This window comes from Myxocyprinus asiaticus, chromosome 2 (assembly GCF_019703515.2).
Source record: "Myxocyprinus asiaticus isolate MX2 ecotype Aquarium Trade chromosome 2, UBuf_Myxa_2, whole genome shotgun sequence".
Lineage (NCBI taxonomy): Eukaryota > Metazoa > Chordata > Actinopteri > Cypriniformes > Catostomidae > Myxocyprinus > Myxocyprinus asiaticus.
Window position 1 is genome coordinate 47,942,242 of NC_059345.1, and position 27,435 is coordinate 47,969,676.

General features: G+C 37.4%; 1 protein-coding gene across 6 annotated transcripts in view; it reads left to right on the top strand.

Moving 5' to 3' along the window:
• The window catches only part of LOC127409838 (zinc finger protein 536-like), a 245,656-nt gene that overhangs the window by 206,836 nt on the left and 11,385 nt on the right, over positions 1–27,435 (top strand). The window contains exon 7 of one of the 6 annotated variants that reach the window (XM_051644747.1): positions 6,403–8,771. The exons of the other annotated variants lie outside the window; for them this stretch is intronic. Coding sequence (XP_051500707.1) covers positions 6,403–6,494 — 92 coding nt within the window. The 3' untranslated portion in view covers positions 6,495–8,771. Of the gene's footprint in view, positions 1–6,402; positions 8,772–27,435 lie in introns of those variants that run through there. 6 annotated transcript variants of the gene reach the window in all.

Here is a 27,435-nt window from a genome sequence, read left to right on the forward strand (position 1 = left end):
TTTGTGCTGCTCCATACGAATGTATGCTTATCTACATGCAATGTGAACCCACACAACCACCAAACGTACAATTCTGCCATTTTCTCCAGAAACATTGGGTTTCTTTTACGCTTTGAGAAACAGGAGGAGGGGGTGGTGTGCGAGGATTCTTCAAGTCTTTGTGAATCGCTACAAATGGTATTCATAAACATCCTGTAATCATTAAAACCTTCTAAAAATATGATTTGGGTGCACTTCCTTGTGTTCAGCCTGCTTTATGTGTGTTTGCGTGTGTTGTCTGTTCGCACACTGACTCGTATTTACATATTTATAAATACTGGGCTGTACAATGAGGTCTACCTTTGCCAAAATCAACTCTTTTCCAGCAGCACCGGATGCCTGAGAGAGAACAAAGCCACCCTCCATGGTAGAGTGTGTGGTGCGGTGTGTGTGTTGTGTTGTGTTTGTGTTCAGCAGGAGATGGTAAACCACATCACTTACATCTATACTTCATTCATAGACTTTTGGACCACTGAAAACATCTAAGCTGAAGTCTTCCTTTAAACAGAGGATATTACAAATGGACAAACCACTTTGTAACTATAAATTGTGGTAAAAATATCAGTCAAAGCAGTCAGGCACCATGTGCTACATACATTTTCCCTATTCATTTCTATAATGCATGTTCTGCCTTATCTGATTGCTTAAGCATATATTCAAGAGTTAAGAAATTGATATCCTCACAATTTCCTTAAATTAAATGACCCCTGTTCTCAAGTAACTCAAAATTAAGAGGCCTTTAAAACAAAAATATACACTAAGTAGATTTCATGGTAAAAATATACTACCTGAGGGAGGCCACGGTATAAAGCGGTACTGTTATTTTGATGGGAGTGCTCTTTGCCTTAACTCTGTGGTTCTGGAATAATACGAAGCAGTTTTGACTCCAGACAGCCCTGCTTTCCCCCAAGTGTACTGACCAGTCAGCACCAGGCATTTTCCCGGTGGGCCACTGGGTAATTTGGGCCGGCCCGCTGCTGCGCGAGTACCGGCCCATCCTACAGGCAATACATAAGACCGCACTGGCCTCCAACATGCCTCCGCAGACCCCATTACAGAGCGAATAATAAACTCTGCAAGTTAAAGACAATACAATGGCTTTTATTTTGAAATTACTTACACATCGGAGCACAGATCTGTATGTACGAATTGACAACGTACCTCCTGTGGACCTCATTATATGATATACAAATCACAATAATGGTGACAACCAAAAACAACATATTAAGCATAAGATGAACTCTGAATAATTACAAAATGACTAAAAACTGCAGGTTACAACAAATACAATAAAAAGCAGCATAAATAAAATCAACAAACAGTTAAGCTATGAGCAGTACATAGTCATTTGCATAATTTATTCATACCGCAAAGCATTACTGGGAGCAGAAGTGCGGCTTGCTGAATAATGTTCACGCCTGATAAAAATGCAGAAAATAAGTCATGAAAAATATTACTTTGTGGCTATTTGAGTCTTTGAGGCTTACTTTGTTTAAAGGACAGCAGAAACAGAGCTTGTAAAAGCATAGGGCTTTTCACTTTTTCTCATGAATAATCTGCTGGAGAAGGAATTAAAACACTGCAGATGCAACAAACTCACAAAATGTGTGGAAAAATTAGCAATTAATCTGCAAAATATCTGCAAAGATCTACATTTTAAGAGGTATGTTTATTTTTATTTTTATTTTTTTTTATATATATATATATTTATCTATATTTGTTTATATTTATATATGTACATATTCTGTCCACCTTTGTTTTCATATATTTAAAAATAATAATAATAATAAACATTTACACATAGTCTTGTGGGTAACTGACATGAAATTTTAAGCATTGTCATCAGTGTCCTGACATGTGACACTTTCTTCATCTAACATCATTTTAGGATCTTGTAGGCTATAGCTATACATATATAATATATTATAATACTTGTTTCCACAATCTCAGAGTAACTAAGACAATAGTTTATTTGCACTTCTAGAAAAAAGTTGAAAGGTGATTAAGATCTTGAAAAACTTTTAAGAAATGCTGACTTGTCACAGCACCTAAAATACACACTTTCGCTTGTACTTTCATGTACATTTCAACCTAACATCTGTATGTTGGGAAAAAAATGTTTTTGGACATGTTATTTGTCTGAGCTATAAAGTGCTTATTTTTAGTGCTTTCTTTAAAAAATCCACTCATCACATTTACAGTGGTTTTATATGTTTTAAAGTTATGACTTTTTTTTGCACTGGTGGGGCCTGTTGTCATGACAGTCAATAGAAATAAAAAAAATATTTCAACACAAAAACGTGAAATTGAGCCGGAAAATGAAATCAATTAGTGGTTGTGTTATGGTGTGGTGGGTTGCGGGCCGGGGTTTGGTGGGCCGCTCTGGGCCAGGGCCACTTTTTAGTCCCAGTCCACCCGTGGTACTGGCCATTGTTAACTGAAGTTGCTCTCAGCCTTGTGCTGAGCTATTGTTCTGTCTGCCTTTTCATTTAGCCATTCTGTTAAGCATGACACATGTATTAACATAAGATGGATCCTGGAGCTATGTGTCCTCTTACCATATGTCTTGTATTACTATCCAGGGCCGTCTCTCTTGTCTCACACTAAGAGTGCATTATCAGACTTCAACAGTAGAGGGCACCAACTTCTCATTTTTGTGTGAAAGCGGTCTCATTTCCATTGCAATATAAAGATTTAAATCTCCTTCTGATAAATGATGTGACCTGATAAGTAATCATGTTGTTTATGCGAAAATAATTTAGCTCTTCTATTTGGTTTGGAAATTATGGCAAGGAAAAAAACAAACACTTGGACAAACAAAGAAACGATTTAAACTATGACATGAAAAAAGTGAGAAAATTGAATGATAACAACATAATTTGACAGAATGGAGTGTGATGATGATTTCTAGGGTGTGAAAATAATTAAGCAATCACTCTGAACATGCAAAAAGAGAATGCTAAATTGAACAGAGGAGGAGGGGGGAAAAAAGAAGTTGTGAAGATCATAAAGTTGGTGTGTTAGTCTCCAGATCGCAGTGGCAGTTGTTTGGGGAAAAGAAATGGCGTCCTTAAATAATAACATTCCAGGTGGCTTAGTTAATGAAGAGTGAAAATCAAATATGGGGCGGAATCTGTAACTCATTACCAAAACGTTCTTTAAGAGGAAGTCACGAAGAGCATTGGCCCCTGGGAGACCAGACATTTTTAGAACTCGAGAACGTAATTTATTATCATTATGCTTATGATTATCTTAATTTCCTCACGGACACACACAAAAAGCCGGCGCAGACAGCTGTAGAGCCATGACCGCAGCATATTCTTAAAAAACACAGCCAATCACTTCATATTTGATAAATAACAAGTACTTCATCTGTGGATTAACATGAAACTTCAGCAGGTTAAAGGAAAGTGACATTGAGGAACAAGGTCCTATTTTCAACATAAATTTGGGTGGATTACTGATTTGGGGGCTTATACTGACATCTCCTGGGCAAAGTGTGTACTGCACCTTGAGGACTGAAGTGTGTAAAAATGGCCCTGCTTTTCTTAGCCTGCTGATTTTAAAATAATGTTTTCCTATACATATGAATTGTAATAATCATATATATTTGTAACCATTTCTGAAAGATTTGAGCTGTGGCATTTGTGTCTTCAAACGAGAACCGCGTGAGCATTTTAATTTGTTTGTGAATTCGCGCGAAGTGTGAAATAGTCATTAATCAGCAGAGTTCTGGTTGTTAGTGAGCATTTCCCTTCACCACATCTGATTTAATATCAGAATCTGAGGCGGCGAAAGAGGTTTAATTCTTTTTTTTCTTAATCTCTATCAGCGATTTCAAAGGTGCCTGACATCCGAGTTGAAAGTGTGTCTGTTAAAGAAGTGCACGTCTTGAGATTGTGCACATAATGCAAAGCAAGTGGGCGTCAGCGTTATTGCTCTTTGGCAAATCTAAATAACTATGTTTTATTCTGTTATTAGTGGGGAACTGACTCCTCGTTTCATTTCCATAACATTTCTTGCGAGAGCACACTCAAATAAATGCATGTTTTAATTTCATTTTGTCATTTTCATGGAGGCACTTTAAAAGAACACGACTTGGAAATGCACTCTGTAGATTTTATTGCCAAATAATTTTCTAAGGGGTTGTAGGGGGAATTAAACAACATTTATATTATTTAGTTCAAACGGCAATAGCTCATGAATAGGGAAAAAAAGCAGTAAGCATTTTCATCGGATTCAAACTTCAGCAGTAATTGCACAAGTGTAATGCTCAGAGAGTTATTGCCTTTATATTTTTTTATCTAATAAAAATATAAATTGCCATTTTTTTATCTAATAAATTGAAGATACATTTTCCTTGGTGCCATTAGAGGTTAGCTATATATTGAAAAATTGGAAAGTTAATAGTCACCATTTAAACACACATCCTTGATGGAGGCATTACAGCGACACCCCGTTTCTTTTGAAATGCACCCTGCCTCTTAATATCCCTCATAGTAAGTGTTGCTTTGTAATCATAATTGAGTGAGCAAAAACACTTTTTAATGTATTATGACTGTGCAGTGCCATTAAACAAAATTGTGTTTGCTTTCCTTTAAGCATTATTATTCATTGCCATCATAGGATGTACATTTTGGGAACACTTTAGTGGATTTATTAGTGGAATAATCCGGGTTCAGTACAAATTAAGCTCAGTCGAAAGTGCTGGTGGCATAATATTGATTACTACATATTAATTTAGACTCATCCCTTCTTTTCTTTTAAAAAGCAAAGATCTGGGTTACAGTGAGGCACTTACAGTGGAAGTGAATGGGGCCAATTCGTAAACGTTAAAATACTCAAAAATTTCAAAACTGTAGCCACAAGACGTAAACAATATGCATGCTAAAATTATTTTAATGTAATAAAATTGCTTACTAACCTTTTCTGTGTAAAGTTATATCCAATTTTACTACTTCGTTACCATGGTGACGTAACGCTGCAACCCCTAAAACAATGATTTAAACAACTTTACAGCTCAATTGATACAAGTGTTTTAACAAAAGAATGAATGCAAGTGCTTTTATAAAATTATAAGCTTCACATCTCTGCCTTTTCATTCTCCATAAATTGGCCCCATTCACTTCCAGTGTAAGTGCCTCACTGTAACAGCGTTTTTGCTTTTTTAAAGAAAAGGATGGATGGACGAGTCGAAATCATTTGTTCTGTCGATTGATCTTAAAGTGTTAGCTCACCCAAAAAATGAAAATACTCTCAAGATTTACTCACCTTTAAGTCATCCCGGATGTGTAAGACTTTCCTTCTTCAGCAGAACCGAAGTGAAGATTTTTATAAGCACATTTCAGCTCTTTTTGCCCATACAATGGTAGTAAACAGGTGCCATCAGGCTGCTGGCTATTTGATGGTCCAAAAGGCATATTTAGGCAGCATAAAAGTAATCCACACAACTCCAGTCGATCAATTAATGTCTTCTAAAGCAAATCGATAGGTTTGTGTAAAATAAATCGATAATTAAAACTTTAGTAACTTTAAAAAAACGCTTCCTGCCAGCAGTCGACACATCAGTGACATAAGCGCAATGATGCGAGAAGTTGGAAGCGTGCGCTTTATATGCAACATAGGAACGAACATCACGCGATAGTTAGGTCATTTCAAACAGCAATAAAGTGCTGGCAGGAAGCAATGATTTAAAATGATAATCGTTTTAATTATCAATTTGTTTCTTACACAAACTTGTCGGATTGCTTCAGAAGACATTAACTGATTGACTTGAGTGAGTGGATTACCTTTATGCTGCCTAAATATGCCTTTTGGACCATCAAATAGCCAGCAGCATCATGGCACCAATTCGCTTTCATTGTATGGACAAAAAGAGCTGAAATGTGCTTATAAAAATCTTCACTTCGGATCTGCTGAAGAAGGAAAGTCATACACATCTGGGATGGCTTAAAGGTGAGTAAATCATGAGAGAATTTTCATTTTTGGGTGAACTAACCCTTAAACTTGTTTTGAACCCAGAATAATCCTTTGAATTCTTTAGTATTAGTGTCAGATTATCAGTATTGTGCATTTCTGAGAATCGTAATAAATGGTCATTGTCATTCATGAGAGTTCTATAAACTTCACATGTCCTTGAAGTGTTACCAAAATCTGAGATTATATTTTAAAATAAATGAAAACAAATGTGTTTTGTTTTTTCTTCAAAATTACATTTTTGTTCTGTTGTTAATGGTCTGTCACAATTGTATGCATCTGTGAATATTTGTATGAAAAAGAGAGAGAGAAAGAGAGAGAGAGAGAGAGAGAGAGAGGGAGGGTGCAGGCAGTGGTGTTAATCTACGTTTGTTCTCTTAACTGTAGTTCATCTGTGGGCGGAGGAAGAGGCTTCCCGAAGGTTTGGCCCTGCTCTTACCCCTGAACATAGCCTAACTGACACAGAGATGCAGGACTAATCAGAAACTAACATCACCCTCCCCCCTTCTGGACTGAACGGCCGAGAGCAAGTGATGGAAAAAGCGCAAGAGGACAATGATGATGAAGGACATTATGATATTGAAAGCATTATTTAACATAAAAGACTTCAAGAGAGAAAAAACTCATACATTAGTTGAGCATAATATGGACAGCTCAGATGGTTTCATACACAGACGTTCTCGCTGGATGAAGTAAAGGAAATCTGTTGATGTTTAGCGAGCTGAAAACAAGGAGAGAAGAAAAAAAAAAAACGATTTTTGCTTCCTGTGTTTTGTGTCTTGAATCCTCCCTTGTGTAGCTGATAAATACTTTCTGTGTTTTTTAAGTGCTTTTTTGACTTCGACATAGTGAGGAAACTTTTTAGTGATTGTCCCTCAGAGCAACACATTCCTTGAACCAAGATGGCAGTCGCCAGTCTCAAACTGAGAGACTGAGAAAACGAACAGACTTCCCTCTCTCTTGGACACAACAAAAACATGGAACTGTCTCAGTGTTTCTCACTGCCCACTGTTATTTCCCAGAGACTCCCTCAACAGTTCTGCCAGGGCTTTATCTCTGGGCTTTTGGACCAACCCACAACACGTTTGGAGACCAAGCACACTCTTATTAAAAACTCATTTGTAATCTGCACACTCTCAGCAGCAGTCAGGGCCTGGATATCAGAACAGAAGAATGACAATCCAGTACTTTCAGGAAATGAAAATATGGCCCTCAGTAAGGACCTACAGCATCAACGGCATCTAAAAAGGGAAGCTAAGTTTACTGTGGCTATGCCTTTTTCTTTGAAGACTGGCTCCATGATGTCACAATATGCGTCCACGTTTTGTTCTCCTGATGTGTTTGTAAGCGACTAGCGTGTAGACGTTCAGAGCTGAACTCCAGAGAAAGGGGGCACTGTAGCAAAGACAAAACCAGCCAAGGTGACAGGAAGAACTAGTTTACATCAAGTGTGTCTGATGAAACAACACGAGCCAAGGAGACTGCATCCGTAAAGCCTGCAGAAATCAAACCGAAAATCCCAGATCCTTTGATCTAAGTCTTGCTCACTTCAAGTACTCTGGCTATGAGATTGTGTTTGTAATATACTGCCACCAATCAGTGTTGCAAAGTGTTACTGACTACTGAAATGGTTTGATGTATTCACTTATTAAAGAAAATGAAAAAAAAAAAAAAAAGTATATAAAAAGAAAAAAGAAACATGCAAACAAGAAACAAATATTGTCTAGCCATAGATACAGTCATGCGTTGTTGCATTTACAAAGCTAGCTGTTTTAGAGTGTAGGTATTAGATTGGAGTTTTCTTCTCTAGTACTGTAATTTTTGCCTTTCACCTTTGTAAAATATGAATAACATTAAAAAGAAAAGATAAAAAGATTGACAATCTTCTTCTGTTGCTGCAAGCATATAAATCCATACAGTATATATACCCATGCCTCATGCAAGCAAATACAAACTGAGTTTTCTCCCCTGAAGTATTTTGCACTGTGATAGTAAATGAACAACCAGTCTATACAGTACACAGATCGCTAATCGAAAATGAAGGTGTGCGTGCGTGTGCGTGTTTGTGCGTCCCTTGAGATTGTGAAATGTTATTCTCTTTATTCTTTTGTGAACTCTGCTGATTTGATCTGTGTAGTTCCAACAATCTCATCTTATGATGGTCATCTCTGTTGCTTTGAGAATAAATTCAATGAACTTCCCTGTAAGTCATCGTGTATGGATTCCACAGTGTGGTGAAGCAGTCCAATCTGTTCTATTCAGATTTTAAAATAGATTCTTTAGTTGTCCTCTTTGCAAGACACATCTTTGAAAATGGAATGTGTATTCATAGTCTCCATTCAAGTTTACATCCTTATGTAAATGCTAGTTTTTTTTTTTTTTTTTTTTTTATGTCTCAAAGTGAATATGTTTAATAACTAGTTTTTAAGAGAACTAGTAAAGGCTACGTAAGGTAAAGGAATATGACAGGGAGGGTCAGTAATAGGATATATATTGACCAATCCCTATATACACTGGTTATAGATGAGCACACCTCTGGCTCCCCTCCTTTGTGTAGTATAACTGAGCATCTATCTCTCTTTCAGTCTTACTGGACTAATATATGAGCATTCCACACCTCTGAACTGTCTTGTTGACTGTATGACTTTCATTTGGTTGCTGTACCCTCATGGCAGATGCTTTGTTTTGTAACTACTGAACTGTACTTATAATGAGAAATAAAATGTATTCAAACTATGAGACAATGGAGTGATCAACTGAGCGTTTTGTGCTATTTGAGCAGAGTTGCAATTTTACAAATGGTTTTTGAAAATGCAGAGTGTGAACATGTTTAAAGGGATAGTTCAGCCCCAAATGACAATTTTGCCTTAATTTAGGCAGCCTCATGTTGTTCCAAACTTGTATGACTTTCTAGCTTCTATGGAACACAAAAAGAGATGTTAGACAGAGTGACTGCCTCAGTCACCATTTACTTTCATTGTATCTGTTTGTTTTTTTTACCATACAATGAAAGCAGATAGAGATTGAGGCAAACATTCTGCCTTACTCTTTTTTGTGGTCCATAGAACAACAAAAAGTGACACAGATGTGGAACTACATAAGGGAGAGTAAATTATATGCATTAACTGACCCTTTAAAGCTGAGGGCTTTGATTTTAAAGAACCATGTATTATTTTGTATGCAACATAAAAAAATAAATAAAAAATAAATAAAAAAATTTAAAATAATCCTATTTTTATTCAGTAGCTAGGTCTTGTTTTGCAGAAAAAAGAAAAAAAAACTAAACATTACTTAAGAAAAATTACCTGTGGAAAAAAAGCTGTTACTTATAGTATATAATTTTTATATTGTTCTAGAATTATTGTTACTGTTTTTTAGGCTTAAAACAAGTATTTTGTTGTGCATTTTGCAAGTGGGTTGACAATAATACACTTAATGTAGTCTTAATATCTCATACATTCTTGCTTCTCAGGTAAATGTATCTTGTTTTAAGGATATATAGACATTTTTTATTGGAAAACAAGACTGAGGTACTGATTGAGAATAGGATTTTTATTTTTCAATATGTCAATATAAATCATATGAAATTTCAATAAATAACTGGAAACCCAACACTTTCACAGAGAGAATTACACACATGGCAGTAGGGTTGCACGGTTTTGACAAAAAGTCATATAGTGATTATTTAAAAAACAAATGTGATTTTGACTGTGATATTCTAAACAAAAAACTTGAAGGTGATACCTTTTGACCAAAATTTGGTAATGTTTTGCCCATGTTCTACTGCTGGGTTCACTAAAAAAAAAAAAAAAAACACTTGTTAGACACTAGGATAAATCATTTTGTAATGCTGTAACTTTTGATTAGTTATGCACCGAAATGAATTTTTTTGGCCAAAACCGAAAATTTGGAGACACCGGGCCGAAAACTGAAAACCAAAAAACGAACATGCTTTATATACTGAATATATATATATATATATATAATTTTTATTAGAATATCTATCTATCTTTCTATCAGGGACATGCGGTGAGGTCAATGGCTGGGGAGGTACTGGCTAGTATCAGAGCCAGATTTACACACATACTGTATGAACCCGATAGAGGTACTTTAAATTCACCATTCGATTGGCAGGTTGCACAATGACTATTGGTCAGGCGACCGTGTGTTTCATATTCCATATCAGCATTCTTTACAACACACGTATACAGGTAAGTTACGTATTCGATTCTCATTATATAGGCGAATGCAGTTCCACTATTTATACTCATTCAACACAAATGCAAATATATTTTGCATGGTCTTACCTTTACTTGTAAATTAAGTCCATTCATCTATCCTTCTGGACAAAGAAGTCAGTGAATTTGTTGTAGAAGTTCTCATTTTCTTTTAGTTTTAAAACTCTCTCCATCTCAATAGAGATGATTGCCAGGGTTGAAAGTTGTCGTTGGTCAGTCTGATTCCAACTGTATGTTTTGAGTCGTTTCAAAGCAGAGAACGACCTTTCAATGTATGCTGTTGTAACTGGTGTAGTGAGCACCAGCTGGAGTAACAATGTCACCTCAGAAACCAACTGCATCAGATCATTCTGGGCCAAAAAGCTGAGGAGCTGTCCGGGTGATTTGCATTCGTTCCTCACCATTTGTGAACTATACAATCCGATAAGATCAGCCTTTAGTCTAACAAAGTCAAAGTACCTTGCATATTTTGATAGGCTCTGCAGTTTGGTTTCATCGAAATGTTGTGACATTTCATAAAATCTAGTGCAATCGACCAAACCAAGGAAAGTTAGCTCACCAAAATGATCTAACCTAGCTTTCATTTGAACGCTGACATTGTCCAGAATGTTATAAAACATTCTATTCCTCTCATCTCTGATCGGCTGTTTACTTCGGCATTGTCTGTCAGGCCAAGTGTGACACATTTCTGCTCAAATTGATCATAAAAACTGTCAAACTCTTGTCTCTGGTGTTCTACAACTCCCAATGTGTCGCGGATTCGAGCACAGCAGATTCCAATGTCCATTACTTTATTCTGCAGCACACGAAAGAGTGCATCAGTTTAATTGAAAATGCCCTCATATGCCATTATGAAGAAGCAGGTTGGTGCTTTTGACAGCCAGAGATCATATCCGGCAGCCATCATCATGGTGTCATTATCCCAATGACATTCACTCATAATCTGGCACACAGCATGCAGATCAGACTGGTACATGCTGATTGTCTGCACTAGTCTATAATTTGAGCTCCATCTCGTGGGCGGTGCTCTGGATAAACGTCGCTTCACAACATCATCCAGTAGGTGGGTGCGCTTGGTTGACTTATTGAAAAACTTTGCAAGTCCCTCAACTGTTTTTTAAAAAAGCATATATTTTGCTGAATACGAGAGCACCAGTTTCAATCTGTGTGAATAACAATGGGTAAGCATGGCTTCTGGTACCTTTTCTTTAATTTTGGTCTGCACCCCATTAAGATCTGATGCCATCACAGAGGCTCCATCGTAAGTCTGAGCTACCAGCTTTTCAACGCAATTGTATTTCCCCAACACTCCCAAAACATAATCAGCAATATCTGGTGCTCATCTGTCATCACTCACATCATCAAATCCCAAGAACGCCTCATTCACCTCACACGTCACCTTACTTTTAGCCACATAATATAAAATTACAGAGACCTGGGCTTTGTTTGTGACATCCGTTGTCTCATCTACTTCGACTGCAATAAATGGGGCTGCATTAATCTCCTCTTTGATATCATTTCTAATTACATCACTGACTGCTTCAGTTAAATTGTTCTGTATTCAGTTTGATAAGCCATAAAACACAGTGGATGTCTCTAAATGTCTAGCTAACGTTTCATCTTTCTCAGCGAAACCATGTAATAGCTTCACATAGTTGCCACTATTAGAAGAGCTTGCACTCTCATCGTTACCATGAAATGCTAATTCCTGTTTGGCTAGGAAGCAGGTTGCATTAATAAGGTCTTTTAAAATCTCATGGTTTTCCTTTACCTTAGCACTGTGGAGACTGATATTTAATCTCCACTGTTCATTCAAAGCCAGTTCTATCTTTGAAGTTCCAAAAGTTTTTAAAGCAATTTGGCTTTGAATGTGAGTTTTCAATTTTTCATGTTTGTTGAGGCTCCTTGGTAGATTTTTCAAGTCACAAAATCACACATTAGTCCAAACATTTTCAGTAGTGGAGAACAGAAGGCAGGGAAAGCAGAAAAGGCGATTCTTCATAGCACAGCCACATAGCCAGTCTTTTCATTGGTACCACTCCATTTGAAACGACATGTTATTTTCTGTCCCTTCAATTGAAGTAGGTCCTTAAGCTCAGGCATTGGTCTTACATTGTTTTCTCCCCAATTTGGAATGCCCAATTCCCAATGCACTCTAAGTCCTCGTGGTGGCGTAGTGACTCGCCTCCATCCAGGTGACGGAGGAAGAATCTCAGTTGCCTCTGCGTCTGAGACCGTCAATCCGCGCATCTTATCACGTGGCTTGTTGAGCGCGTTACCGTGGAGACGTAGTGCGTGTGGATGCTTCACGCTATTCTCCGCGGCATCCACGCACAACTCACCATGCGCCCCACTGAGTGTGAAAACCACATTATAGCGACAATGAGGACGTTACTCCATGTGACTATACCCTCCCTAGCAACCGGGCCAATTTGGTTGCTTAGGAGACCTGGCTGGATCACTCAGCACGCCCTGGATTCAACTTCAGGGGTGGTAGTCAGCGTCTTTACTCGCTGAGCTACCCAGGCCCTGGTTTTCCATTGTTTATAACTCCCTGTTTTGATTGAAAGTCCAATTTTGAGAAATGTTTAAAGTTAGGTATAGCATTTCTGGAAATTTTTTGCTAGAGCTAGCTAACGTGGAGGGAGCGTGAGCGTCAATTACGAAGGCTCAAGACATGCCCCCCTCAAGCAGATGTGATAGCTGCCTCCCCTGGTGCTTTTTCATTGCAGTTTTATGACGAGACCAGCGAGCCTAAATATATTTTACACATGCGTGAAATAAGTTACCTGGACTATGGAAGGCGAGGACATGTAATGAAGGGGTCTACAAACATTGCTTTGGTGACATACAGAGAGATAGTAACAGGCACGCGCTTATTGTCCGCACTCCATCCAGTTTCTGAAAAAATTATTGGAATCATAACAGCTATTTGTGTGAGGATCTGCCTCCCCTGCCTCACTTGACCGCACGTCCCTGCTATCTATCTATCTATCTATCTGTCTCTCTCTATCTATCTATCTATCCTACAAAGTGCTAATAAAAGTAGCCTACGTATGAATGCACAACAAAGGACATAAGCATACCTTCCTATTCTAAGTTTTTTTTGTTTTTTTTTTGGTATCTGTCCATTATCCATATTGTCAAGATTTTTGTGAGTGGGGAAACAAACCGAGTTTATCTATGACAGTGTCACTCACTGATCCAGTTTCAGATGAAAAGCGCAAATCTTCCCGTTTGCGCGAGACTGTGAGCGGCGGATGCAAAGCGGGTTGAATTGAACTTGTGTTTGATACCACTGATTTAGAGTGTAGCTCAGCTCGAACAGTAGGTGGGGACATTTTACCATGATATGTGATGGTGGCTCAACCTAAACACCCTCACAGCCTCTGAATACGCACGATAAAACACTTTTTATTAATGCGCAATTATTCAAGAGAAAGATCGCTTCATTACTTTTGGGAATGTAGACTTTAATAGGCAACTAGGTGATGCAAATACCAACAGAACGTGCTTTTGCATTTTAAATTTCACCACAGTGTGCTTTCATAATCTCCTTTGAGTGTTTTTGTGCTGATGCGCTCGTTCAGTTGGACACCCACATACACGCACTGTACAGACGCGCATCTCAATTATTAGAGTGCATTTTGGTGCATCCCTACTTGTCGTATCAAGACAAAGTTTTACTCAGTTACATGCAGGGGCAGACTGGGAAGAGAAATCGACCCTGGATTTTACATAGAAACCGGCCCAACTGTTGTATTTACACCCTGAGGTAAATAATGTCAAATCAGAAAAATAAGAAAAAAGTAAATCTTTTGCTCGTTTTTTTTTTTTTTTTTTTGCAGTTTCTTAGGCTGAGAGTCTCATAATGTATTATAATCTATTATATATATATATATATATATATATATATATATATATATATATATGTGTATATATATGACCCTCTTTGGGTTTTTTGTAGAGTTATAACCCTTTAATTTTGGGCATGCCACTGAAACAGGAAATCTTTAAAAACACCTTCAGAGCTTAAAGGGTTAAAGAGTTCTAAACAGTATTTTGGCGACATCTGTCCACAAATACCTGGTGCCATGGGATGTATTATTTTGTCTGTTAACTTGTAGTGACCAAACATATTTGGAATTATGAAAAGTGAAATTAAAGTGAATCTGGAGCACTCTAAACATAACACACTCAGCGCACGCAAGCAAAAGGAGCAGAACTCGGAACACATCTGTTAATATAAACAAAAGATAGAGTTGTGAAACCCAGAACTGCTCTGAAAAAACTAATAATGCACCTAATACAACACATACAGGGCAGAGCAGCACACTTAAACTTGTCCTTTGCTAATTGCACAAGGTCATATCGCAATTTCAAATTATTTAGATTAATTGTAGAGCTCTACAGGGAAGCGGTTAAACCTGCATTGTTGATAGCAACGGACTTGTAGGATAGACAATAGAAATGACAAATCTCTATTTCTTTCTGTCTCTCAAACCCCCTGACTCCCGTATTAAGCATAGTACATGGTGTTAGCTACAGGGCTGCATGTAGGGATGCACCGATTCAATACCTGGATCGGTATTGGCTCCGATACTGATGTTTTTAAACGGATCGGGTATCGGACCGACGAGCCTGATCCAAATCCGTTACTGTGTGTTAGTCATGTTCGTTACTGTCAAGCTCAAACAAATGACATAAAAGAACCATTAAAACACAAAGTAGTTCATATGACTCGTGCATTTTATTCAAAGCCACTTGAAGATGTGCAATAGCTCTGTGAATCACAAAAGGCTGTGTTTTATGAGTAAATATATCAAATGCACACGTAGCTCCAGCGCGTTATTGAATGGCACTGCTCTGTTTACACACACATGCGTGCCTATTTTTAGCCTTCACGTGGTGCGCAATATTTGAGCGCTACTCATGAACAACATCTCAGATGTAGATGTTCAATAGTTCGGTTCACTTATAATATGAATTTAGAACGGCACTGGAGGTGCTTTACCAGAATTTGAATAGGAAGCGAATTAAACTACTGTGAACTTGCCTACAAATAGACACATACAGGACTTCCTGAAGAGTTCAGAAGGTCAAAATAAAAGCGTGAGGGTTTAAAAGTTAAAGGTGTCATGCAGAGACTCACGGAGGCAGAGATATGAACTCAGTAGCAGGGTTTATTGAACAGATGATTGAGTAAATCCAGTTGAGCAGAGTGGCAAATAGCAGGTGAGTAATATCCAGACAAGGTATAGACACGATGAACAGATAACTCACAATAGTCTTATGATACTTGCAGGCAATAATGAAGACATAGGTATGTCTGACATAATAGAAAAGTACAGAGTCTCAGAGATACTATTGATGAGAACAGACAAAGAGTGTGTGTGAAAGCAGGGTATATATGCAGTGCTTGATTAGCCACTAATGATATGCAGGTGCGTGTAATCAGAACTCAGGGGAGAGTGAGCGCTGTGATGGCAGTGAGGAAGAAAGAGAGAGAGAGACCAGTGGATCCGTGACAAAAGGAGCATGATTGAGATATATTACTATATATTACTATTATAATATATTATTATTATTATCATTTGTTTAAAAATTATAATAATATTTAAGTTGAATGGGTTCCAAAAAATAACTGTTTGAATGAAAAGTGAGCTGATACCTTACAACTAAATTGAACAAAAAAGAGATCTGAATCTTTTAAAGTCCAGATACAAGTAAAAAAATAAATACAAATAAAACAGCTTCTTTTCTACTGATGACTTATACTGGAATTACTGTTAATTTAGCTGCTACATTATCCAGTATACTAGTTAATAATAAAGTTTTTCTTAATAAGCTATACATTTATATTGAAATAATGTGCAGTTAGAGGTTTGTGTTTCTTTACATATTAAAGAGTACTCCCAGTTAGTTCCACACAATAATGTAAAGATATTCTAAACTGATTATGCAAAAAACCACACTGGTATCGGATCAGGATCGGTATCGGCCGATACTGAGATTTCCGATATCGGAATCGGATTGGAAGAGAAAAAGTGGTATCGGTGCATCCTTAGCTGTATGCACATGTGTGTGTGTATGTCTGGCACAGGAGCAGTGTGGAATATGACAGCTCGCATTACCGGCTGTGTTTCTGCTAACTGTGGCTCTCTACCCTTGGGCTAGTGCCATGTTAATTCCCCAAACCTGTAAGAGCCAGAGACCAATGTGGGAATCTGATGCTCACCCTCTTTTTCTATTCTCTCTCTCTGCCTTTTCTGACTCTCTCAGTCATGGCAATGTAATCAAAAGCCTATGTGATCATACATGCCATTTAGTATACTGGAATCATTAAACATGGCCTAACTGAGTTTATGACCTTTTTATGACTTTCCAAGGCAGTCATGTGCTCCCAATGCAATAAGTAGATTTCTGTTTCTATGATGTCATTTAATATATCTGTGCAATGCACATCTAAGCACAGAATACACCTCTAAAGGACTCTCTTTTCAGAGACTGATTTGCCTTGTCACACACTCTCATCGCAGGCCAGTGACAAGCGTTAACTGACACCCTTTGGCACAGGGGCCTATTTTGTCAATACCTCAGAGAGATAAGGCCCTGCTATGTAAACACGTGAAAACGATCCACACAAACACAAAGTACATGCACACATACACTCAAACTCTTGCACACTGCTTCCACTGCATACTGAGAGAAAGTTTTCCCATTAAGGAACAAATTTTATGTTTTTTTTTTTTTTTTTTTTTTTAACCTTTTCCTGTGAGTTAGCGGCATCCCAGTGGAGGGAAACACGATCTCCTTTAGTCTGATGGGATCCATATTTGTGTTAACCTGCCGTCAGGACCCCAGTGAGGGGAGGTGTCTGAGGTCAACGCCTGACAAATTTTTAAACGGATCAGCTACACTAGACCAGATGGAACAGGGCCTGGACCTAATAAAACTCACATCCTGAGAAATAAACTGTTTCATTTTTCACCCCCCCCCCCGTGTCTACCTTGTCTGGAACTGTGGAGCACTGAAAAAGTTTTTGTAGCACTGAATATATATATAAGATATATATAAAATATACTGTAGTTTTTTGTTTTGTTTTGTTTTGTTTTTTTTTACATTTATTCTGAAAGAGACAGAGAGAGAAAAGTGAGAAAGAGAAAAAGAGAGCAAGAAACTGTGATGTAGAAATGTATTAAGACAATTTGCCAGGAGTGTCGTAGAGTGATTCTCACAAAACCTGTCAAGAAAATGTCCTGGTCCTGTTTAATCCAAAATCAAAAGAAATGAGTAAGAAATTACAGTACATTTTGCATCTAGATAATGAAGCCTATTTTAGGGCTGTTAAGAATTTTTTACATTGTGACATTAATATCATGACAGTTATGCACACTTTAAATTCTCATTACTGCAATGTGATATATATATATTTGAATTGTAAAGTAATTTTACATCATAGTAATTCATTAGCCTTTCATTTTTGTACAAAAGCATCTTACATCTACACACAAAAATCCAGAGTTACTGTAATGAGAATCATCACTGAAAACCATGGCAATAGTAAACGTGAAATGTCTGGATGCGTTACGGTCTTGGACTAAAAACAGTTTAACGTAACCAAAAACAGGAACAAAGTCTCTTTCAATTGTTCCATTTTTAAATGCTGGTAACTGGTTAATAAGCTTAATTTAGTTCAGATAATTTTTTATTACATTTTCATTAACCAAGACGTATTTTTCCTAAGACCAAAGGGTTTATCACTGTACATTTTCATGATTATACCACCGTCTGTTGCCCAAAAAATGGGGTGTCACTCTTTTTAGTAGAACATGATAAGCATGTGCTTTGATCCTGAAGGAAACCACTGCATCACACATTTCTTTGTCTAATTGCACATTGAGGATGTAGCATTCCATGACATCCATTAGTTGACCTTTTAGACAACTATATATAATTACTACATATACATGCACGGTTAATCCAGATACAAGGATAAAATATTGAGGTAAAAAGCACATTTCTCAGTTGTTTCCAAATATTCACTGAATTATTGTTAGATATGATGCAGGAATACAGATTTGATGCTGCCGGGTTTTGACTGAGAAGCAGATCAGTAATTCTTTAAAGTACCTTGGATAACATGCAAATACAACAGTATATGAATATGATAATCAGTAAGATCCATGGTATTACCTGGAACTAGTATTTGGAGCTGTTAGCATCACTGTACCATGGTATCACCATAGTACTTTTCTGTAATGTGTATATTGATATATTATAAGGATATACAGTACTACATTGGCCAACTGTATATGTGTATAATGGGTTACATACTGCAACTTTACCTTTCAGTACATTGCAGTTGCTCCATTCTGTCCTCCTGCACTGGCGTCATATTGCACGAGTGTGTGCATGTAGCTGGTGTGTTTAAGTAGGCTACACTGCTGGGTTTCTGTGTGCCAGCACTTGTAGCAGGCAGATGGTGACCTGCGCTTGAACCTCTCCTCTCTCTCATTTGTTCAGCTGGCTTTCATTTGGTCTGCATGCTGAGGACTGACTCCAGTAGAGCTGCAATTCTTTATTCCTACCACCAGATGGCGCTATCAACCAACTTATAGTACCTATACTGCAGAGGCATGGAGGCCTGCTTTTTGAACACTAACCCACTAAGAAGAAAAAAGAGAGAGAGAGAGAGAGAGAGAGAGAGAGAGAGAGAGAGAGAGAGAGAGAGAGAGAGAGAGAGAGAGAGAGAGAAACCCATTTATAATTAAAAGATGTAATTAAATGAGTAAATATTGACAGGAATGACAGGGGGTGGTAGTGCATACATTGTAAATGTTAGACGCTATATTTTTTATTCAGCCATTGAGTTGCATGAATGCTTTTCACGTCTGTACATCTGATATCTTGTCATTAGAGCCAACTAAATGATATCTGAGAGAAAAAGGCATTGTCTGCACAGAGAATTACACTCTCTTCCCTTTTCTGCAGTCAATCCGCAATCAATCTTATCAGACGTTCTCTGACAGCCTTTTCACATTTTTACACATTTTTACACACTCTTCCTCTCTCAATTAAACATACACAGACAACAGTCATCTGTCACCATTGGAAAGCTCTCTGTGAATACCCTGCGTCTGGATACACCGTGTCATAATGTTCATCATCAGCGTGCACATACAGTCTCACACACATATATACGCAACTTAACAAGAGTGTGCCTGTGTTCATGTTTCTGTGTGTGTGTGTTGGCTCAGCTCTCAGGCAGGGTCTTATGAATCGATGATCATGTGGTATAAGAGAGATAGATGGCTCGGAGCTCTGTCTTGTCTCCTCTAATTGTAAAATATTAGTTACATTAGAGTGTGTTGGGTGATTAATGGAACTTATTTGGAGGTGGCCCTTCCTGGCCCTCCCCCGTTGAAATCCTTCTCCACTGACTCCTCCGAACTGAGAAATTTCTCTAACAGCAGACAAATAGGTCCTGGAGAGAAATAGAAACAGCAAGTAAGAACATGATGAGAGAGGGAAATGGAGGTGGAGAAGGAAAATTCAAGAGATAGACAAGAGAAAGAGAGGGGAGAGTTGTATGGAAATAGGTAAATATTCTATTAGATTTTGGAACAAAATTACTGCCAGGGAACACAAAACCAATTGTGTTGGCAAACAACAGTTATTCTAAGGTACATTTCCCTCATTGGGTATCAGATCAGGTCTGTGTGCTCAGTCATTTTTGTTTATGTTGAGCAGGCCCACTTGGCAGTTATCTTGCTGTTATACTGACACCTAGCGGCGTAGATGCAGTATCACGCCATAGCAGAGGTTTTTAGTTGCCTATACTATTGCAGAAATGCCCGGTTCACCATGCATGAGTCGGCCATGATTTATTTATTTTGTGAGACAAAATGTCCAATAACAGGGTGCTTATCGAGAAAAAGGGACTAGTATCCGGCTGGCCATATGTTCTCAACATGTTGGCCCTTATGAAGCGACCCGCTGCTTATAAGTGCTTATGAATAAAAAAGATTTTTATGAGGCTACATGAGCCTTCATCTAAAGTGGATGTACATGATTTTAAACATACTTTTTAAATGTACTAAAACCTTTTTTATGAGAAAAAAAAATAAAAAATACTGATTGCCCCTTTAAATCCACTTGCAATCTCCTAGTACAAACAAATGTACTCACGTACTATACCTGTATTAAATCTGCCCTCATCGATAATTCTACACTTTCATGGGAATAGATCAGTATTGGTATATAAAGGCATGGTTTCCTATCAGAGCAGGATCACTGCTGACTGGAAACGATAGGAAATGTTATTGATACCTGGGAAGATTTATTATTATTTTTTCAATTGGATACACACATTTCACAGAATCATTGACCCATTTCCTCAAACTACATACACAAAGCCCATTATAAAATACCAACTTTCCAAAACCTTATACATAGAAGGAAACACTTTACCCACAGCAGACAAAACTAAATTATCCAGTCAGAATCACACTCAGAAAAGCATTTATGTTGCACACACTAAGCATCAGTTTATACACTGTGCTGCAAAAGATAACACTTTCTCATCTAAATGAATTTCATTCAGATTGAAAAAAATAATACAAAAAATAAAAACATTGTCTGACACTTCAGAAACAGACACTGTATTTCCGACTTTGCTGTATTTACTGCATACCCAATTCTCAAAGTATTTAGTGTCACCTTTTGAAAGAAAAACTTGGCCATGTACTGTAAAAAAAAAAAAAAATGCCAGAAAATATTGATATCATTACAGTATCGGCCATCACCATATTGACAATTTAAGCTTCTTGATTTGAGGTGAACAGGCCATTTTCTTTTTTATTATATATATATATATATATATATATATATATATTTGATGGTCTTCTCTCAATTCTGTAGAGGCTGAAAAAGTTGGTTTCCCCTACATAGGAAAGTGACATATTGTGCAAATATAAAATACTGTAAGAAATATCTGTAACCAACAACTTACCTGTTCTCAATTCGAAATGTCCTAATTATTCTAGATACAATATAACAATTTAGATGTGGTAGCACTCTCTGTCTAGCTTCCCTAAAGCTCATACCATGGTTGATGACACTATCTTTCACAGTAGCTCTTACTGTATCTCATCTATGTCTGCGTCTTCCTCTACCTCCTCATGCTCTTTGTTTTCCCATGTTTTTGATGTTTCAATGAGCAATTGTTTGACTTTTATGCATCTGAGACAGTAAAATTTTGGTTGATTGTGTTTGAATGGGTGAGATGTGTTTACCGCATTATCTCACTGAGTTTTGTTTGTTTGACTCCCTTGGTTTTAGATTTGGAGAAGGTGTATTCACAATGACAATTGTGCTGGACTGCTGAGAGTTGTGTGAAGAGTTTTGCAAATAAAATGCATAAGAACCGCACACTGTGTGGAATCATGAAAACAGTGTTAACCATTTTGCAGAATGACTATATGTTTCTGGCATATTAGCAAGAGAAATTGACGAATTGATGAATTGTTTCAGTCTGCGTGTTTATCCAATTGGGAAAAAAACTGCAAGCACTTAGCCCTGCTGGAGGTCCAGGACTGACGCTCTGCCCCTCTCTTCTCAGCCAGCCATTAGAAAGCCATGGATCATGTTATAGACAGCAGAGCAGCACCTGCTGACCCAGTACTGGAGCTTAGTTCACCCACACACACCTTTATTCTTCACCATTGCTCATATCAGTTTATCTAGTTCTTTTGTCCTTGTGCCCATGGGAAAAGATATGTTTTGATTACCTTTTAATTTGCGTGGAGGACTTGAGGAGCTCCTGGTCTACTAGAACTGATTTACGGAATTATTTAAATTCTGTGGTAGAAGAGTCCGGGCAGTGTTGTAACACATTTTGTGTCTGTAACACTGTAACTGTTTTGTGGATGTGTGTGCTGGTTTGACCTACATTAAAGGGAAGAAAATGGCCTCACAATGTAGGAAAACCTGACATTATTAAGGAAACACCTATATTGTAAGGACATCCCAAATGTCCCTGTAATTCAAATGGCTAAATAAACATACTGTTTTTTTTTTATTTATTTTTTTATTTTTTTTTTTTTTTGGGTGGTGGTGGTGGGAGGAAAATTCTAAAAGTATGTGTGTGTGTGTGTGGGTGTGTGTGTGTGTGTGTGTGTGTGTGTGTGTGGGTGGGTTTGGGTGGTTTACGAGGAATTTATTTTAGGTTACAAATTGGTAATTACAAGGGTATTATGTTATAAATGTGTTTTATGAGGGCATTTCTAGTGTCCCCATAATTCAAATCGCTTAAAAAAACTTACTAAATTATGTTTTTTGTGAGGGTTAGGTTTGGGGTTAGGGGATATAATCTATTGTTCGTATAATATAAAAATCATTATGTCTATGGAGAGTCCTCATAAGGATAGCCGCACCAACATGTGTGTGTGTGTCTGTGTGTCTTAGGGGCTGTTTACATGACAACGTTTTCAACCAAAAACAGAAAACTTTTTATGCGTTTTGGCTGTTAGTTTACACGACAACGGCGTTTTGGGGCCTGAAAACGCAAACTTTTGAAAATGGGTTTCAAAGTGCACATTTTGAAAATGATGCTGTTATCGTCTCCGTGTAAACATACAAATACGCGAATTTGTGAAAACGATGATGTCATGCGCACGCGTATTACGTGTTCAGTCTATAGGCATGCACGCGAGTACTTCAAAACAATGCGCGAGACATTCAAAACTACAATGGCGGACTACAGGACTGTGTTTGTGCTGCTCAAGATTTTACGTTTATTGACGCTTCTCCAGCAAAGTGTAGATTTACTGCATCACTACTACAACCAGCGATCGCCATCTTCATTGTTTGTATTCACCGCTCTATGGAAGAATGCTTATGTGCACAGGCACGTAGTGTTTCTTTACAAAGTGACATCACCAACTACTGGCCTGGCGTGCATAATACAGCGTTTTTAGTCGTTTTCGCGGATCCGTGTGAACGGGGATCGTTTTGACAATGTTGTCGTCTGTACGCGAAACTTTTCAAAAACACAAAGGAAAAATGTTTCCGTTTTTAGTACATCGTTGTCATGTAAATGTACCCTCAGTCTTTGACATAATATTACTATACTTCTTTGCTGCTGATCAAAGTAGTTAAGAAATCATCAACTTATCCCTAAACTTTGTAAATAATGTCAGGAACAAAAAAAGTGCTGTTCTTCCCCAGCATTACATTTTTATTATTATTTTAATTTGTTTTCTTTTTGTGCATACTGAAGAATATTGTGGCAATCAAATGTACTTGTTAAAAATAATTGTTATGCCAACCCTAGTCTCAGCCTCAGACGGCACTCCAACGGACTGCCCACAGTCCGTGGCATCCATCTGATGCTTATAAGCACACAAAACAGAAAAACACTTTCTCAGTCGACTCAGTGCAAATCGAATTGGCTGGTTTGATGGAACGACACAGGATGTTTCATTAGTCCGCCTGGAAGATGGGTTGTGTTCCATGTTGATAGAATGAGTGCTTTTGAGGACAAAATAATAACAGAATTTGCCCAAGTTTGCCAGGTTAGTGACATCAAATCTTTTAAAGATATTCAGAGTTTTGTTTGAGGCACGTAGCAGAAAGTGAAGTGGATATACACAAGAAGAGCTGCATTTTATGCTTTGTTTACTTAGTTATGTCTGTGAAATTCTCTATAATAAGGTTTTCTGTGCTGTACTTAGGATCTCTACCCTTTTTTCTGCTCTTCCCCCATGTGTATTCTGGAAGAGGTATTAGGGAGGCCAGCAGGGGGTGCTCACCCTGCAGTCTTTGTGGGTCCTAATGCCCAAGTATAGTGATGGGGACACTATACTGTAAAAAAGGGCATCATCCTTTGGACGAGACGTTAAACCGAGGTCCTGACTCTCTGCGGCCGTTAAAAATCCCAGGACACTTCTCGAATAGAGTAGGGGTGTAACCCCGGTGTTCTGGCCAAATTGCCCCCATTGGTCCTTATCAATCATGGCCTCTTAATAATCCCTTTTCATGAAATCTCTATTACTCCACACTCTCCTCTCCACCAATAGCTGGTGTGTGGTGAGCGTACTGGCGCACTATGGCTGCCGTCGCATCATCCAGGTGGTTAAGGAGAGTCCCCTGTTCACTGTGTAAAGCACTTTGAGTGTAGTGTCAGAAAAGCACTATATACACTACTGGTCAAAAGTTTTGAAACACTTGACCGAAATTTTTCTCATGATCTTAAAAATCTTTTGATCTGAAGGTGTACGCTTAAATGTTTGAAATTAGTTTTGTAGACAAAAATATAATTGTGCCACCATATTAATTTATTTCATTATCAAACTAAAATTTAATAAAAATAAAAGTTTTTGAAATTGATGACTTGGACCAAATAATAAAGAAAAGCAGCCAATAAGTGCCCAACATAGATGGGAACTCCTTCAATACTGTTTAAAAAGCATCCCAGGGTGATACCTCAAGAAGTTGGTTGAGAAAATGTCAAGAGTACATGTCTGTAAATTGGCAAAGGGTGACTACTTTGAAGATGCTAAAATATAACACAGTTTTGATTTATTTTGGATTTTGTTTAGTCACAACATAATTCCCATAGTTCCATTTATGTTATTCCATAGTTTTGATGACTTTACCATTATTCTAAAATGTGAAGAAAAAAATTATAATATATATAATAAAGAATGAGTAAGTGTTTCAAAACTTTTGACCGGTAGTGTAAATGTAACATTCATTCATTCATTCATAAACACCCTGTAATGATAAAAACCGACTGTGATTGGTCGCTTTACATGTCAGATGGCTTTTCCGGTCTAAATAGGTGGTTCTTGGCAAATTGAAGCGGCTATAGCCCCTAGACCTTTTCCGTAGTCATAGGTCTGGCTATGTGAGACTATGCCAACCCCAAAAACCTCCCACAACCCAATTTCATTTTAAACACTTTAATTCAAACAATATTTGAATAATCCTCACACACCTGAATGGTTACTGGTTGGTGCATATGATGTAAACTATTATTCATTTTTTTTTTTTTTTTAAAGATGTAAACTTTTTTGGTAGTGCTTTTTTTCTTTTTTTTTTTTTATAATTTGAATATTTTTTATTGAATATTTTAATTCAAAATGGTAAACATATATGGAACACTGTAATTCAAAATTGCCAATATAGAAGAAATACATACAAACTAGGCTAATAATTATATAATCACAACAGACTATAGTTTATAGTTGGTTAAAGTGATGGTGTTACAACTCACTCAACACACAGCTCCTCCCCGGTCTCCCCTATATGAATCAAATGGTAATCAAATGGCATCTAAGGACCAAGGAATAACCATCTGATGTCATTACAAAACCAGTATATTTTGTAAATGATAATGACACTTTTTATTTGTTATGTCCACTTTTGGAGTTTGAGGCTAGTCAGGTAGGATCTGGTCTCTTTTCTCTCTCTTTCACATAAACACACACACACACAAATAAACACACACACATGCACACCCACACTCGTAGACATTTATTATGTGTCTGCAGTGACAGCTCAGCACTAGAATGTGCAGCAATATGCTCTATAGGGAGAGCGAGAAGTGTGCAGTACAGCAGATGAGTACTCATGAACTCTTCCTTCCCTAGCCACACAGATACCCACACACAGACACACAGTCCTGCTGAGACTGCCTGACACATCGCCCTCATCACATGATGTATATACTGCCTTTTACCCATGAGCCTTTCTAACTCTTGACCAATCACAGAGCCTTGTGTAAGCCCTCGCCAGCACCTCTCATACACTGTCAGTGAAGGAAGTGGTATATTATCTCAAAAACCTTCCCTTAAAACTTTCTCTATGCAGTTATTCACATGTCCATGAGGAAAAACAAAAATGAAATGCCCTGGAACTCTTCAAAGAATTCCATTTGTTCATATAGTAGAGAACTGAAGCCAAGTAAAGAAGACTGAATGGAGTTATTGTGGCAGACAGGTTGGGAAATGTATAGCAGAGGAAAAGAGACTATTTTTGCGAATGTATTAAGAGGTTCTTCTGGAGCAGCAGTTAGTAATCTAGTTCATTGTTTAACATGGGAGCTGATTCCCCTGTGGAGCTTTTAGGGATTGCTTTTAATAAACCCACACATACACACCTCCAATTCCCGCTTCCTCTGTGTTATTATAATTATTTTTTATTTTTTTCAGAAAGCCAGACTACATCATCAGTTCTCCACACTATGGCCCGATTGTCATTACAGTTGCATTCAGCACTATAAAGGTCTAATAAAATCTTGTACAGCCTTTCTTGTACAGATCTGCTGTACTTGACTAGTGACAAGCTGATAACTCGTCAACAGTGTTGGGTTACTCAAGTTATTTAAAAAAGTAATCCATTGAAAATGACTAATTACTTTTCTAAAAAAATGTATCAGACCACTTTAATAATTACTTAATGGAAAAGGTAATCACATTACTAATTACTTTATTTCTAAATTACTTTCTAAAAGACTTTTTACAAAAAAGTTTTTTTTTTTTTATTCTCAACAAATTCAAAATGATATATTTCCTCATTTTTCATAGTCACGCGCAAGTCATACACTGAGCACCACTATTTCTCTGATTACAATCATTTAAAATTAAAAATGTAATTAGATTACAGTAATTATTTGCTACAGTATGTAATCAAATTACCCACAACACTGCCCATCCATCAACAAATCCATGCTTTGGTAACAATTTACAATAAGGTTCCATTCGTTTACATTAGTTAATGCATTAGGTCTCTTGAACAAACAATTAACAATATACTGTTTACAGCATTTATTCATCTTTGTTAATGTTATTTAATAAAAATACAATTGTTCATTGTTAGTTCATTGTACATTAACTACTAACATTAACATTAGCAAGCATATCCAACTTTTGATTTTAAAAATGTATTACTATATTTTGAAATTAACATTAAATGTGCACTCAGTAACTTTTTTCTTTGTGTCATCTTGGACTTACACTGACACCTAGCGGCTTGGATGTAGCATCATTTAAAATCAATAGTTTTCAGTTGCAGATGCCATTGTAGAAATGTAGTATTCACAGTCAGCCATGATTACTTTAATCAGTGAGTGAACGTGTCAATTTACACGACAGTTACTGAGATTAAGCGAGTAGTA